At 44.6% G+C, this 15876-nt stretch overlaps 1 protein-coding gene across 1 annotated transcript in view; it reads left to right on the top strand.

Moving 5' to 3' along the window:
• Positions 1-13911, top strand: part of trim71 (tripartite motif containing 71, E3 ubiquitin protein ligase) — a 42826-nt gene extending 28915 nt beyond the window's left edge. Inside the window, exons 3-7 of the mRNA XM_079523437.1 lie at positions 355-489; positions 3847-4089; positions 5199-5696; positions 6134-6274; positions 7113-13911. Of these exons, the coding sequence (XP_079379563.1) occupies positions 355-489; positions 3847-4089; positions 5199-5696; positions 6134-6274; positions 7113-7685 (1590 nt within the window). The 3' untranslated portion in view covers positions 7686-13911. The remainder of the gene's footprint in view (positions 1-354; positions 490-3846; positions 4090-5198; positions 5697-6133; positions 6275-7112) is intronic.
• The last annotated feature ends 1965 nt before the right edge of the window (positions 13912-15876 follow it).

Genomic DNA, 15876 nt, shown 5'->3' with positions numbered 1-15876 from the left:
TACTAGCTCACAATGTGTCACGGCCCATTGTGAGCTAGTAGATCTTCATCAATGTGCGACTCCGTCGTACATCAAAATATAAATCAGGCTAAAAACTGTCTGTAAAACTGGTCAAAACTATTTGCAGTGCTGGAACTGTTGATTGAAGGCTACCTCTAAACTGGGCCTGCGTTGGCTTGGTACTTGGACTGCTTCTTCCCTCCACACCAAATATATTCGCCAAAAATAGCAGATATAAAAGCATGTCACAATGTATCATGAACGTTCTGCTCGCAGAATATGGATGCTGTGGTCCAAGTGGTTAGAAACATAAGCGTAATAAATAACCCCATATGTTCTTCTCTCATCTCCTAGCTGAGTATGGAGAAGGCCCAGGCCATGGCAGAACAGGTGGAGATCAAGGCCAAGGTGGTGCAGACGGAGGTGAAGGCCATTGTCCTCAGACACAAGAAGGCCCTGGAGGAGCGAGAGTGTGAACTACTGTGGAAGGTGAGATACTGCTGGATCACACATAAACCCCGCCCGGAACATTTTTGGATTACTGGGAGATTAGGCCTGGTAATATCGTTTTCACTGGAGTCATTTGGTGATTTAGGCGTTGTGTGGCCCAACACAATTTGTGATTATTACTTTGTGATAACTGACTGTTTATACAGCGTGCCTCCGTAGGAGGCTAGCCGTCTACAGACGTGTGCTTGTAGACCATGCTAGCTTGTACAGTAGGTCCCTTTCTCTGCCTTCTGTCTTTCTTTCTGTCCATGTATTCCTTTGCTCTCTCTCTCTCTCTCTCTCTCTCTCTCTCTCTCTTCTCTCATGTTTTTATTCTCACTCCCCTGTGTTTTAGACTACCCGTCCATGTGTTTTTCATCTCTATTGTGGTATCCTCTCTTATCTCGTTTTGGGCCTATTGCTCTGTCCACTCACCAGTTCAGTAGCCCCGTTCCCTCCAACTGCACATCGTTGTCCTATCTCTACAACGGCTCGGTCGTAACTTGTAAATCATACCAGCACTATTTCCGCTGACAGCATTTTGTCAGATGAAGGTGTTTTATGGCTGGCACGCCGTGCATGGGTCTCCCTGGACACATTCTTGCACATAAAGCTACGCTAGGTTCAGATGTGAGACACAGTCATGTAACGGTAGGTGCATGCAGGGAGGTTATGATGTCCATTAAATGTTTGTTTATATTGTGTGTGTGTGTGTGTGTGTGTGTGTGTGTGTGTGTGTGTGTGTGTGTGTGTGTGTGTGTGTGTGTGTGTGTGTGTGTGTGTGTGTGTGTGTGTGTGTGTGTGTGTGTGTGTGTGTGTGTGTGTGTGTGTGTGTGTGTGTGTGTGTGTGTGTGTGTGTGCGACATGCGCGCAATCCCATGACCAGCCGCCTCAAGGCAACAGGACTCATGACCTGGATGATGGATCAATGAATGGCAGCCACCCATCCATCGTTGGTGGTGGCACTTCAGAAAATCCCAAGATGATTTTTACATTAGGATTTTAGGGGAAATGAGTGGGGGTGTCGGGTTATAGACGGCGTAAACTAGCTCCAGTAAACTAGTAACTGTGACGAAAGCCAAAATGCAATAAAGATATAATGGGCTGTGTAGTATATTATCAGCCGGACACGTTGGGCCCCCGGGGGCTTAATGTTACCCAGAGAAAGAGAGGGCTGTTTTGGGCTAGAAGCGAAAGGCCTCCACCCCCTGAGGTCCCTTGACCCTGAGCTACAAAATGAGTTTGTTTCCTAGATCGAATAGCAATAGCTTACCAATGCTATGTTACAAGTATTTATGTATTTGTTCATTGAGAAAGGGTGTGAAGGCTTGACATGCCGTATGCACTGCAACTGTAAAAGTCAACAATTAAACACACACGCAGTCAAATACTGTGTGTGTGTGTGTGTGTGTGTGTGTGTGTGTGTGTGTGTGTGTGTGTGTGTGTGTGTGTGTGTGTGTGTGTGTGTGTGTGTGTGTGTGTGTGTGTGTGTGTGTGTGTGTGTGTGTGTGTGTGTGTGTGTGTGTGTGTGTGTGTGTGTGTGTGTGTGTGTGTGTGTGTGTGTGTGTGTGTGTGTGTGTGTGTGTGTGTGTGTGTGTGTGTGTGTGTAATCTATGAGGGGAGGCAGGTACAACCATTAATTGAACCGAGTCTTTCCCATGTACCATTAAAGAAACCCCTTATTCCTGCCCTTCCGCTTGGAGCTGGCTTGGTAGCATCGTAAAACCTGCCCTACGCCTCACTCCCTCTGATCTGACAGCTTCCGTGTGTGTGTGTGTGTGTGCGCACAGTATAAGCGCTGGGGTCAAAATGTCACTCAGGAGGTTTTCACTTACCCATGTTGCCTCTTTAATGCCCCTATATAGGGCTGCAGAACACACTCTTTATCCTCAACCTGACTCTGCTCTCTGATAAAGTCATTACAGGCACCCCTAACCCTACACACACACTAAGCCCCCCGACCCCTTCTCCGCCTCACGCTCCCCCTTTCTCCATTTTTTTTTCTCTTTCTCTCTCTCGCTTTTCTCCCATGTTCTCTCAGGCCTGTGGCCCGCAACTCTTTGAAATACATACCATCTCTCTTGCTGTGCGCATGAGTTCCAACTGAGGAGCTCAATCTTAACCGCTGGTCTGGTAGAAAGCCTAACTTTGGGTCTTTGTTCTCAGTGGCCATAAAGTGTAACTCTAGTCCCACAGATGCAAATTACAGTTCAGCTTACAAGAAGGATTATAACAAAAGGAACCTCTCTCTTTCGGACACCCCTTTGTTTTTCATTCAGGACTCCCTGCCCTGCCATGAAATGTTCTCCTTTCGTATGGAGTCAGCCGGACTATTGTGTGGCGTTCCTTTTGTTTAGGTGATGCTATAAGTAAAGCTCCAGCCTCTCTTCTTCTCAGGTCCTGTCCGCTGTTCAATGCGCTGCTTTTCCCCTGACTGTGCGGTAACTTTATCTTTGTGCGCACTTACATTTGAAATGTATACCGGATAAGAAAAGCTCTGGGGTTTTTAGTGATGTAAAACTGGCCCCGTGAACTGCTCTAGATGCTTCTCCATTTCCCTCTCGCTCTCTCTCGTCCTATTTTATTTATTTTATTTTGTGCCTCCTATTGTTTTTAGCTGAGTAGCGTCAACATGACATGAGAGCGAAACTGTTGTAATGAGGCTGTCTGTATAAATGTTGTCACTGTCTGCAAATGTGTCCACCAGAGGGTGCTGATGCATCATGCATTGCACCTCAAGGCTACCTTGTTTGTTAAAGATACAACTGTGGATTACTCTCTAGACCAGTGGTTTTCAAACAGTGGTCCGGGGACCATCAGTGGTCCTTGAGGGGCTTCCAGGTGGTCCCCAAGCTAAATGATGGAGAGTTGGTAACCAAATGGACCCTTAAGGTCCCTGCACACTGGACGCGTTTTCAGATTTTTAGCTGCGTTTTTCCGTCGGTTTTCCGAAAAACACGTCCAGTGTGCAACCACCTTTATAGACCTTTAACTCTTAAAATGAAATGAAATGGACCCGTCGGGGTCAATTTGGTTTTATTTTACACTCTCAAGAGTTGAATTGCATTACTGAATTTACAAGAAGTCTACACAATTAGAGAATGTAGAATAATTGTTATTTTGAAAAAAAATGTTTGCCTGTTGTCTCTTATTGTGGACAAAATCTTATCCATCTCATTAAATGGTGGTCCGTGGCTCAAATGCAGAATAAATGATGGGCCTTGGTGTAAAAAGGGTTGAAAACCACTGCTCTGGTCTAGAGAAGATGAGTTGCCCCTCTGTGTGGGGGGAGGGGGGAGGGGGGAAATCATCATCAAGCCTAACCCCCCTTTCCACCCCTTTTTCATTGTCCTGCAGGTGGAGAAGATCCGTCAGGTCAAGGCCAAGTCCTTGTATCTGCAGGTGGAGAAGCTGCACCAGAGCCTGTCCAAGTTGGACAGCACCATCGCGGCCGTCAGCCAGGTGCTGGACGAGGGCCGTCACCTGGACGTGCTGCTGGCCCGCGAGCGCATGCTGACCCAGATCCACGAGCTCAAGGCCCTGAGGGGCCTTCTGCAGCCCCAGGAGGACGACCGCTTCATGTTCACACCCCCAGACCAGGTACTAGAATAACTCCTCCACTCCATCCGCGTTGATTTTGACAGCAAAACTTAGATTGCAGTTTAGTCCATAGTCTTTTGAATAAAACTTAGTTTTAGTCCTATTTTAGTCACCTGAAATGTTTTAGTTTTAGTCTGGTTTTAGTCGACTAAATATTATATGATTTTAGTCGACTTAATCTACAGTTGATTTAGTCGACTAGAATGTATAGAATGTATTTTGGCGGCCCTTGATTATGTCGTAATGGCTGATTTTACTCTCTCACAACAATCTACAAGCTCACAACGCGTCACACTGCTATTTTCAGCATGTAACCAAACATAAAATTCAATAAAATTAGTTTTACTCAATCTCTTCTCCACTAGTCTCCTCCCTAACATTTTAGTCTAGTTTGTTGAAGAAATTGTCAGTATATCGTAGCTTAGTTTTTCATTTAGTTTTTGTCCCTGAAAAAAGGTAGTCGACGGACATTTTGTGTCATAGTTTTAGTCGACGAAATCAACACTGCACTCCCATCTGTGCAATTAAGAGTATCACACCGCCGGGGTGGAGGTGGTTACACAATGTGTCAAGCCCCAGAAATAGGTCAGAGGTTTCATTTCTGGTGGGCCGGCACGTGAGAAAAAAGTAGTATGTCTAAATCTACTCACTTAGGTTACACAGTTGCTGCAACAGAATATCCTGTAGAATATCCCGTGTTGAGAAATGTATATCTCTGCTGTCGGGAAGAAACCAGACGATCTAACTCCAAACTGTTCATTTTTCAGGAAATGGAAAAACCTTTTATTTTGAAAACAAAGCAGACTTTATATATTGTCTATTACTTGCATGAGAGGGGGAGAGGTGGGGGAGTTAGTTGCTTTAGCAGACAGTTTGATGGAGTTAAGAGGTTTTCTCCAAAGTGCTTTTTTACTACTTTTCATTGGTTCAATATTTTAGCACTGATTTATTTATGCAAAAAAAAAATCCAAAACCTCAAAAATGGAGTTACGTGGTTTCCTCGCGACAGCAACGATATGTAATATTTAAGAGCAGAAATGATTCATGCTCGCCAGTCGTGGTAGGTGGTCTCATTATGTGTGATACTAATTCCACGGTGGTCGCCACAGGCACTCTACATCGCTCTCCAGTCCATGGGCCTGATCAGCAGCGGAGCCTTCGCCCCCGTCACCAAGGCCCACGGCGAGGGCCTGAAGACAGCGCTCCGCGGGAAGCCCGCCTCCTTCACCGTGACCGGCTACGACCACGACGGCGAGCCGCGGCTGTCGGGCGGCGACGCCGTCTCCGCCGTCTTCATGTCGGCCTCGGACGGCAACCTGGCGGCGGCGGACGTGACGGACCACCAGAACGGCTCGTACACGGTCAGCTACCTGCCCAAGAGCGAGGGCGAGCACCTGGTGTCGGTGCTCATGTGCAACCAGCACATCCTGGGCAGCCCGTTCAAGGTGACCGTGAAGTCGGGCCGGAGCTACGGTGCGCTGGGCTCGCAGGTGTCGGCCTTCGGGTGCGAGGGCGAGGGCGACGGGCAGCTGTGCCGTCCCTGGGGCATCGGTGTGGACAAGGAGGGCTACGTGGTGGTGGCCGACCGCAGCAACAACCGTGTGCAGGTACGAGTGCTGTCGTCTGCGACTCTGCGTGGTGTGCGATCTCTGTCCAGAGCCATAGAGTAAGACTCCGTTCACTTCATGGGGCCAGTCCAATGGCGGCTCTTCTGCATAGACTTCTATTGGCGACTAGTGACAAAGGCCTGAACCGGAAGTTTACGGAATGCATTGGAGTCTATATAGGCTATATTACAGTGATAAACGAGTTACATGAACCACGTTACTGGGCTGTTTTCTGCCCCCTCAATGACGTAACTCTGTCTTACTCTATGGTTCTAGTATGCTCTAGAGTAGATGGCTGTTGGCATATAGATCAGTGGTCCTTGAGAGGGCTCCAGGGGGTCCCCCCCAGCTAAATGATTGAAACTAATCATCTGGCATAGAGTAGACAACCGCCTGCACGTTTTATTTATTCTGAACTCAACCCATTCTCTCACCAGATCTTCAAGCCCTGCGGTGCATTCCATCATAAGTTTGGCTCTCTGGGTTCTCGGCCAGGTCAGTTTGATCGTCCAGCTGGGGTCGCGTGTGACAGTCAGAGACGCATCATTGTGACGGACAAGGACAATCACCGTGTGCAGGTACTGTATACATTCAGTATGGTGTGACTTTTCTTTTCTCAAACGCCGTTGTGTTGTGCATATTCGTTGAGATCCGTTCAAAGCTAATGAGAACAAGATGAAGTGTTCATAAATTGTTTGAAAACACAAGACAGGGTCTAATAAAGGCATGGCTTGTATGTATTTCTCTGACTAGCTCCAGACACACAACCAGTCACTCCTATAGACTAGAGCTCCTACGAAGCCACGACATAAAGAAAATAAATGAAATAATCTCCTAAACCTCCAATCTCTTTAACTGACTATTTAGTCAAATTGATTGTACGGAATTGGTGGCCTACCTGTTGTATATTGATACATACAGTATTTACACCTTAATCCTCATCAGTTGAATGGATGTTTGGGAGATGGTCATGAATACACACAGCAAAGTAGAGTCATATGCTTAGGACAGAAAAGCCATTGTGCTTCCTCTGCATCCTGCAGTGGGTGCTCCGCTGTAAGTGCAACTTAACTCACGAACCACCACAGTGGAAAAAGTGGCGGTCCAAAATAAAAATCACACTTGTGTGAAGTGAGGGGCACTCTTACATACGTCATACATCAGCCAATCAGATCATCACATTCCGTGCTACAAACAAACACGTGCTCAAGCACACCTACACTATTCTCTATTGATGCACACGATTTAAAAATGTTTTCCTTATGTTGTGTTCCTCTCTTTGATTTACCAGAGTCAAATGAAAAGGGTTTATCATTAGCTACTATCTAGCTTAGTAGTAGGTCTAATCCATTAGTTACAATAATTATTTCATCCAGACAATATACTGGGCTCTAAGGCATGTGTTCTGTTTGACAGGTGTTTACTTTTGAGGGGCAGTTCTTGCTCAAATTCGGGGAGAAGGGCACCAAAAACGGGCAGTTCAACTATCCCTGGGATGTGGCCGTCAACTCTGAGGGTAAGATCCTCGTGTCGGATACCAGAAACCACCGCGTGCAGCTTTTTGCCCCAGACGGCAGTTTCCTCAACAAATACGGCTTCGAGGGGGCTCTGTGGAAACACTTTGACTCTCCCAGGGGCGTGGCCTTCAACCACGAGGACCACCTGGTGGTCACCGACTTCAACAACCACCGGCTCCTGGTGATCCGGCCCGACTGCCAGTCGGCGCGCTTCCTGGGCTCCGAGGGCACCGGGAACGGGCAGTTCCTGCGGCCCCAGGGCGTCGCGGTGGACCAGGAGAATCGCATCATCGTGGCCGACTCCCGCAACCACCGCGTCCAGGTGTTCGAGCCCAACGGAAACTTCTTATGCAAGTTTGGCACGCAGGGGAGCGGCTTTGGACAGATGGACCGCCCCTCTGGCGTGGCCGTGACGCCCGATGGTGTCATCGTGGTTGTCGACTTTGGAAATAATCGCATCCTTAAGTTCTAAAAGAGTTTATCTTTTATTTCTACTTTGTCTACGTTCTCTCGCTCCATTTGCCTTTTTGCATTTTTTTTTTAAAGCAGGGGGAAAGGAACTGGAGGAGAGAGAATGAATCAATAGACAGAACGGGCGGAGAGTTTAAAGGGAGGATTAAGGGCAGGTAGAAATGAAGAGGGAAAAATCATTATTTTTACATTTATGTTGATCAAATCAGATATCTGTGGTAGGTGTGACATATAAGGGACCACTACAAATCGATAATCAGTTGACAAAGAGCCATTTTCCCCTCCAGTCTCTGCTGCTCTTCCCTCTCTCTAAGCTCTCCTTGCGTTCATCATCTCAGGGAATTTCTCACTTTTCTTGAAATCTTGTACCCTCTGCTCCATACCTACCTCATTTAGCTCTTTATGAATGTACTCATAGTCACCGAGCAGAGGTTTAGTCCGTGAAGTTTTACAAAGAAGAAAAAAAAGAAAAAAAAAGTCTACCTCAAAACTTTGATATTTAAGAGAGACAAAACGAATAGACTCTTCAGTTAATATTTGCACAGGATTAATGGAATTCTTGCTGTGCTGTCAGAATATGAGGTGAACAAACCTCCTGAATGTTGCTGAGACAACACTCAGACCGCTGTAGAGGCTGCATGATTCGTTCTAATTAGAAGGGTTTCGCTGGAGAGGACGCTAGTGTTGCCGTGGTGTCATTTCATGTTTTAGGCTAGTTTGTTCGATCTTCTTTTTTTTGTGCATGGGGCCTGGTCTCTTTAGGCCTCTGTGTGGTGCATACTGTCAGGAAAGCCCATGTAGAGTTCTTGAAGTGCTGCCAAATTTAATAGAATCAGAATTAGCTCAGGTCACGTTAAGATTAATTGAAATGAGTATTTTTCAGCACCTCGTTCTAGCTTTACTAGCTAATTGATCATAGTGGATACTGGATACGGACTTTGCGAGAGGAATTCCTTGCTGATAGAGTTAATTAGGAAAACAATCCCAGCAATGATCTTCAAATGATCCCTAAAATAATCCTTCAAATTAGCCCATGAATTATCCCTGAGATAAGTCCTAAAATATGCCCTGTTACAGTACATATACTGAAAAGAACATGTCTCCCCAGTGCACTGCCCTATGAAGCAGCATTAATTACAACTAATGTTAATGTATCAAGTAAAACAAGCTGGGTCATTACTATCCAGTTTGTGTTAACAACAGAAGATACAAAGATCAATATGCAAGGAGAGCTTTGTCTCCTCCAAAAGGGAGGACCCACCAAAGGATTTATAGAGGATGTTTTTGTGGATCTATCTAGTGATCTTAAGTTAGAGATTTAATCATGTTTAATTGACACTTTTGTTGACGAGGCAGTGGGCTGTGCAACAGAAGCCTCGAAATGTAAACACCTGGCCATTCAGAGGAGATGATTGACACCGACAGAGGTCGATGTGAACAATTCTCTGGAACTTGACTGTGGCTGAAAGCCACTCCGATTGGCTCCTGGGGCCTAAGATGTAATCCAATCTGTTAGGGGCATGATCACAAAGCCCTGCCCTATTTATTGAGGCTCCAGAGAGATCTCCAGATTATGAGCTAGTAGACCAGTCCTCTAAAGATGGAGGTCTATAGACAAGCCTAGTGAAGTCAACCAAATAATTCCTCATAAATATATTTTGTTGAATAATCATTGATGTTGGGAAGTGGTAAAGCTCCCCAAAGCTGACAACACTGTCAATGCTAGGCTTAAAACAAGCCAAGGAGACATTTAAAAGAAAGCTGGGGTCATAAAAGATGTGCACAAGTCCTTTCGCATCTTGTTGAAACAAGGTTGAATGCCATGTAAAGCTAAATAGTTTTATGTTGCTTTGAAGGAAGACCCCTTTTTGTTGTATGTCTGCATAGATGGTTACATAGAAGAAAAGACCTCGTCTCACAGCACCAAAGAGAATCCCCAAATGTTTCGGCTATTCACTTTCGTTCCCTATGTTTAACAATATTGGACTGCCCTTAAGACTCCAAAAAGCATCGCAGACGAACCTTTGCATACCAATTTAATTGTCATTAAAAGCAATGGATGCTTACTTTATCCTCCACCTCTTGTGGTAGACATCTAGTGGGGTTTCAAATGCCCCTCTTAACTGAACATGTGTCCCACCGTAAGCACTACACAATTATTGTTTTGTTAGCCCGCTCCTTAGCATAGCAAAGAATCATGGGACCTACTCTGACTCGCCGACTGACTCCCCTCAAAGGAGAGGGCTAGTCCGCACATGATCAGGATCTACATCCTCATATCTCGACTATCTTACCTCACTTACTCATATACCTCAACAGTCAAATACCTCATGTATGTCATGCATACCGACTGTACATTTTAACCTTTGAATACTTCGTTGTAACACTCATATACCTCATTCTGTATGCCTATGTTATGCCTATATTTATGAATTACAACTTTACCTCGTTCCTTGCGAACCTTAACAGTCAACTACAACCTCCCATACATGTTGGACCAAAGATCTCATTCATGGTGGTTCAGTTTCCAGTTTAAAAATCAAAGATGTGTTATGGTCCTCGCTCCCTGAGAAAGATTGCGTTGGACGAATCTGTAACTTGCATGGTAAACTATGCCTTTTTTATCATCAAAGAAACCAAATATTGCAGAGGTGAGCATCGTGCCAAAAAATATAAAAAAAATAAAGATATCAGAGTTCTGTGCCAAACCGGGTTGGCACTTGGACCACACAGTTAGTAGATGACAAATGTCATTGGACCATTATATCATAGATATAAGTGTTAAGCAAATCAGAGAATGTGTCGATACGTCTCTGATTGGATGCACTTAGGAGGGCTGGGCCTCATTATTCTTTACCTCAGTGGTTCTCAACCTTTTTAATTTCAAGGACCCACACCCCAGTTTGTTAGGCATTAGGCCAGAGGTTCTCAACCTTTTTGGCCGGGGACCCCCAGAAATGCTTTGGCAATGTCTCGGGACCCCCGCCCCGCCCCCTCCCGACCCCCAATATAAATTGACTGCTACAATAACCTTAACCCATTTTGGGCGGGAACCCCTTTTGGTGTTTTAAGCATTATGTTATAATTTAGCTATTGAAAAATAGCAGATCTACAAGCTCATAGCGTGCCACCGAGTGGCGTGCTACGAGCTTGTAGGTCTGCTATTTTTTTAAAATCGTGAAAAAAATAAAAATAAACTTTCTTTTTTTTTTAAATAATTTGGGGACCCCCCAAACTAATTTGGCGACCCCCCAAGGGGTCGCGACCCACGGGTTGAGAACCTCTGCATTAGGCCACCACAGACTCTCATAACTCTGAGACTGTACAAGTGGAACCAAATGGGCCCATGAGGGGTCTATTTGGTAAGGTTCCACTTGTACACTCTGTGAGATGCAGACCTTTTTAATGGTATGGTTCTTAACTATCTACAATTTGTCTGGGGACCCCCTGGAACTCTCCCAAGGACCCCTAGGGGTCCCCAGATCCCACTTTGAGAACCACTGCTTTACCTCATAATGATTAACATGTGGATTCCACTTGTACTTTGTTACTGTGCAAGGGAGGGGGAAAAGAGGGAGTGGCCTCTTTTTTCCCTTCTTTTTTTTCCTTTTTTTTTAAAGAGTTGATAACTTCACCAGTCCGCCTTTGAATGCACAAGAATTACCTCTTAATTCAGCACAATTCCCTCATTATTCCACAGTGACAGCATGGCTTTACAGATTTACAGTGTTGCTTGTAGAGGATTGGCAAACTTAACCTCGGGGCAAGTCTAAACTCAATACTTTCTTGACAATGCAAGCTGTGGTTTTGAGTCATTGCAACGTCTATTGCGTGACAATAAGCCTGTTTTTACAATGCGTTATAAAGTGGAGAGGTTAGCACATTAAAGGCAAGCCAGTTTGAGTCCATATAGGCCCTGCTGTTTTGAACCCATCACCTGGCTTCACCAGTACTGTCTGCTTCTGTGTTTCAGTATTACTCTAATGTTCAGTCACGTCTGCATCAAAACAATATTTTCTTTTTTTTCCTTTTTTTTATTAAAAGTTGCAGAATTATATCTTTAAGATCCTTAGGTCTTCCCTCTTAAAGAGGAAAAGATATGTATTTTAAAACCTTTCTGTTTTACATTGTTGCATGCTTTAAAAAGTCCTTGTATTATACTGACGTCTCTCAGATAGGTGTTGAAAACTCAGACGGGGTGGGTAGCTGAATCTTGGGATGGTTTATCAAAAATATATACCCAAAGATGTGTATGTGTGCGTTAAGATTGCGTTGAACGGAATTAATCTTTGACCTTTGCGATTGTATTTTCTTCTTCTCTAGAGGCTCTGCAGAGCACAACCCCTGTTCAGCCAGCCACGCCTTGACTCCTGAGATTGGATTTGGGCAGTAGACTTTTAAAAGTGATAAATGCAGATGTAATAGATGGCTTGTGTTCTCCCTTTCCGTTAGTGCTTGGTTTTCTATTGTTCCCTCTAATAATGATTATTATGGATTTACCATAGTACAGCGGTTCTCAGACCCCCATAACTCGGTGTACAAAATGGAACCAAAGGCACCCTTTGGTGCCAGTTGTACGCTCTCAGAGTTAGACCTGTAAGGCTCCATTTGGAACCCCCTCAAGGAACTCTAAGGGTCCCTGGACCCCATTTTGAGAACCACTGCCATAGTATCATATTTTGACCTGTTGTGGGCACGACTCTTTCGTAATTGCTGGGAGCTGTACATGTAAGTGCACTGGTTCCTGTCACAACCCACCAGATGCCATTTCCAGTGAGAAAGAGTAAATAAGACGGCCTCTTTCACTGTTCTGTGAGAAGAAGCTAGGTTGCTCCCGCACAAATTTAGCAAGTCAGCCTGGTCTTTTTCCCCCCGCCTAGTTTAGAATCCAGGAAGTGCAGTGATGGCTGCTTAGCATGTGATTGGTTGGCTGCACTCCTGTTGGGTGGGTTATTATTGGGGCGGGTTATTATTGGGGCCCCTGTGGTTTTGTCCACCATTTTATTTCTGGCCTCTAGTGGCTTGAAGAGGAAAAAAAGCAAAACTGCACCAGATGACGTGTACACGGTCATAGACCTCTTTTTAAAGATTGTATACTCCTAAACGAGAGAAAAAAAGAAAAAAAAAAGTTTGAACATTTAGAAAGGAAAAAAATTAACTCAGGTAGTTCTCGTGGCCCTGCCCTGCAGGTGTCTCAGTGAAACTTGTCCCGTAGTGATGATGTAGTGATTTTGTTTTGTTATTACCTCTTAGTACTCAGTAGTCAGATTATTTTCTGTGTCCATTTGTATATTATAAAACACATTATTTCTTAATCTAAAAAAGGAAAATAATGTTTTCATTTAATTTTCCCAGATTACTTTTTTTTCTTCTCGCTAACTAGTTTTCAAAAAAAAAAAAAAGTACAAACTCCACACCACTTGACGCTCATTGGCCTTTTTAGAATGTATTTTTGAAGAAAAGGGTCGACTGGGATCTTGTTGATACTCACTACAACCAACTGCCCGTAGCGATATGATTCAGAACTGAGGTCACAGAGAGACTTAACAGAATTAATGTTTGCCGAACTCATTGTTGACGGTGCCAAATATTTTGCACCAGTGATAATATATATTTTTTTGATATTCGGTGAATTCAGTGAACCTTCGTGTTCAAATTTTGCAGCTTTAAACATTGACAGATGTGTGAAGTCTTTGGCCAGAGGGTAAACGGCCAGCCCATTTTTGTCCTTGTTCTGTCCTCGAGTTCTCACGGCAGCAGGTTATGTTGTGAGTGTGTGTGCGTGTGTTTGTGCGCTGCATCTGTGTTTGTTGTCGAGCAGAAATCCACTGAATGTACCCCCCCTACCCCCCACAGTCCAAAGATGCAGGGTGAGCCAGTGTGGCCGGCTGAGTTTAGATGGCTGCTGCTGGCACTTCCACATCCACGCTACCAGTGTGTGTGTGTGGGTGTGTGTTTCTTAGTCTCTAACAAACTGGGTGAGTGTGTGTGGTTTATGTGTGTGTGTGTGGGGGGGGGGGAGTTGCCGCAACATCTTCCTCCGCTCACACACGCACATACACACAAATTGCGCTGAGTGGAAGTGCAGATGTCAGGTCTTCAGTCTAAATAAGGCAAAGGAGACGATAATATATTGGCCACCTGCTGCTCTCTCTGTCTTCTGTGGACTTTAAACATTTCCTATGCAGTTTTTTTGTTTACACTTAAATAAACTTGTATTTCTTTGACTTCAGATTATTGTCTTCCTTTTTCCACTCCTCATACACTGCATGACATACTAAACTAGAAAATTTGCATTTCTGGGAAATTGCACTTCCTTTCCCTCAAACCGGAAGAATAACAATAAAAGCTCTCGTAGCCTGCAGCTTTTATTGAGAAAAATCAGTTTGAGGGAAAATTACGTTCCAGATTGATGGTTCCTGCATGATGACTACAAAACAATGACTACAACATGACGTAGCGATATCATCCGCTCCCAACCGGATCATAAACCCAAAAAGGAATGCTGCCCAGGCTACCACGAACCAGTGTTGATTTCGTAGACCAATACTATGACAAAAAACGAAAGGCTCGTCTACTACGTTTTTTCACTGACGAAAACTAAATGGAAACTAAGCTATGTCTATGATGTCTAAAACTAAGACTATAAATATATTGACAATTTCATCAAAAACTAGAAAAAGTGCCCTTCTGGGCACAGGTCTCCACCAGGAGTATAGGAGTGTGTGTGATGTTTGGCAAAATGTTTAGGAGCAATATAAACGTGTGTGTGACGCGGCTTGGCCTGTTGTAGCGCCACCATGAGGCTGATTTGAAAACTGTCAAGTGGCATTTATTCCAAAGCCTAGTGGGAATATGCATGCACAGTTTCACCACAATCTGCGTTGAGTAGTTGTGGCGATTTGTACAAAACGGGTACAAAGCGGGCTACTCCTGAAAAGTTTAGAAGCCAATCGTAGCCAATGAGGGTGGATTATGAGAAATCAAACAAACCCGTCTTGATCACATGACTATGAAGAGCATGTGTACCGATTTGGATAAAATCTGAATGATTAATATTAGAAAATGTGTTTTACATATGTCTGCCTCCTGGTGGCGCTATAAAGAGAAGATGTGAAAAATTCCAGGCAAAGGTTTTTCCTTGGCCTCTAGGGAGTTGGCATACAAAGTTATCCACAGATCCGTGCAGTTAGAGGTAAAAACACTTTTCGGCCAGTTATAGCGCCACCATGAGGCTGAGTTGAAAATGTTCATGTGGCATTTCCTCCTCGGCCTAGTGGGAATGTGCGTGCAAAATTTCACGGAAATCACACGATGTGTTCATGATTTGCAGCATTTTGTTTGAAACTGAGCACTCCTGCGAACGTTGGAAGCCAATCTTAGCCAATCAGGATGGAGTCTGAGAAATCTGAAAGAGCCGTTTCGTTGAATGGCTCTAGAGAGACTGTGTACCAATTTGCGTGATGTTTGGACAAAATCTGTAGGTGTACTGTGCAAAAACTTGTTTTGCACAAAGCGGCCTCCTGGTGGCGCTATAACAGGCCGTTCTGGAAGTTTTGGGGCAGAGGTTCATCGTTGGCATCCAGGGAGTGTGTGTGCAAAATTTGGCATCGACCGGGTTAACGGTGCCGGAGATTAGCTGTTCACAGACGGAAGGACGGACACACACACACACACACACGGACGGACGGAGTGCAAAACATACTCTCTCCCCATGCCTTCGGCCTGGTGGAGACAAACATACTCTCTCCCCATGCCTTCGGCCTGGTGGAGACAATAAAAACTAGACAAAAATGTGAAGTGGTACAAGAGATCCAGTATAAGTCATTTTACACTTGGGCCAAATTCCAATAACCAAAATCTCGGCCACTCGCACTCGATCACTCCAGCATGGTGATGCTATGGTGAAATTGGTGACCTGCCGAAATATGTGACCATCTTGTGGACTTCACGTAACTTACATGGAGATCTTTAAATATGTGGCCTAAATACCGCTAGGTTGAATTCTACTAATAAACAAACTGCAACGATTTACATTCGTACACTGACATCATGTGATATCTACACAATTGTCACATATTTCAGCAGGTCACTAATTACACTAACACCACCATGCTGGAGTGGCTGAGATTTTGGGTATTGGAATTTGGCTCAAGTTGCATGTATCAGTCATTACAATTACAATTTACAAT

Source organism: Electrona antarctica (genome assembly GCF_951216825.1).
Source record: "Electrona antarctica genome assembly, chromosome: 15".
In the NCBI taxonomy this organism is placed as follows: Eukaryota; Metazoa; Chordata; class Actinopteri; order Myctophiformes; family Myctophidae; genus Electrona; species Electrona antarctica.
Note: the sequence above shows the minus strand (reverse complement) of the source record. Positions and strands in the feature narration are given on the sequence as shown.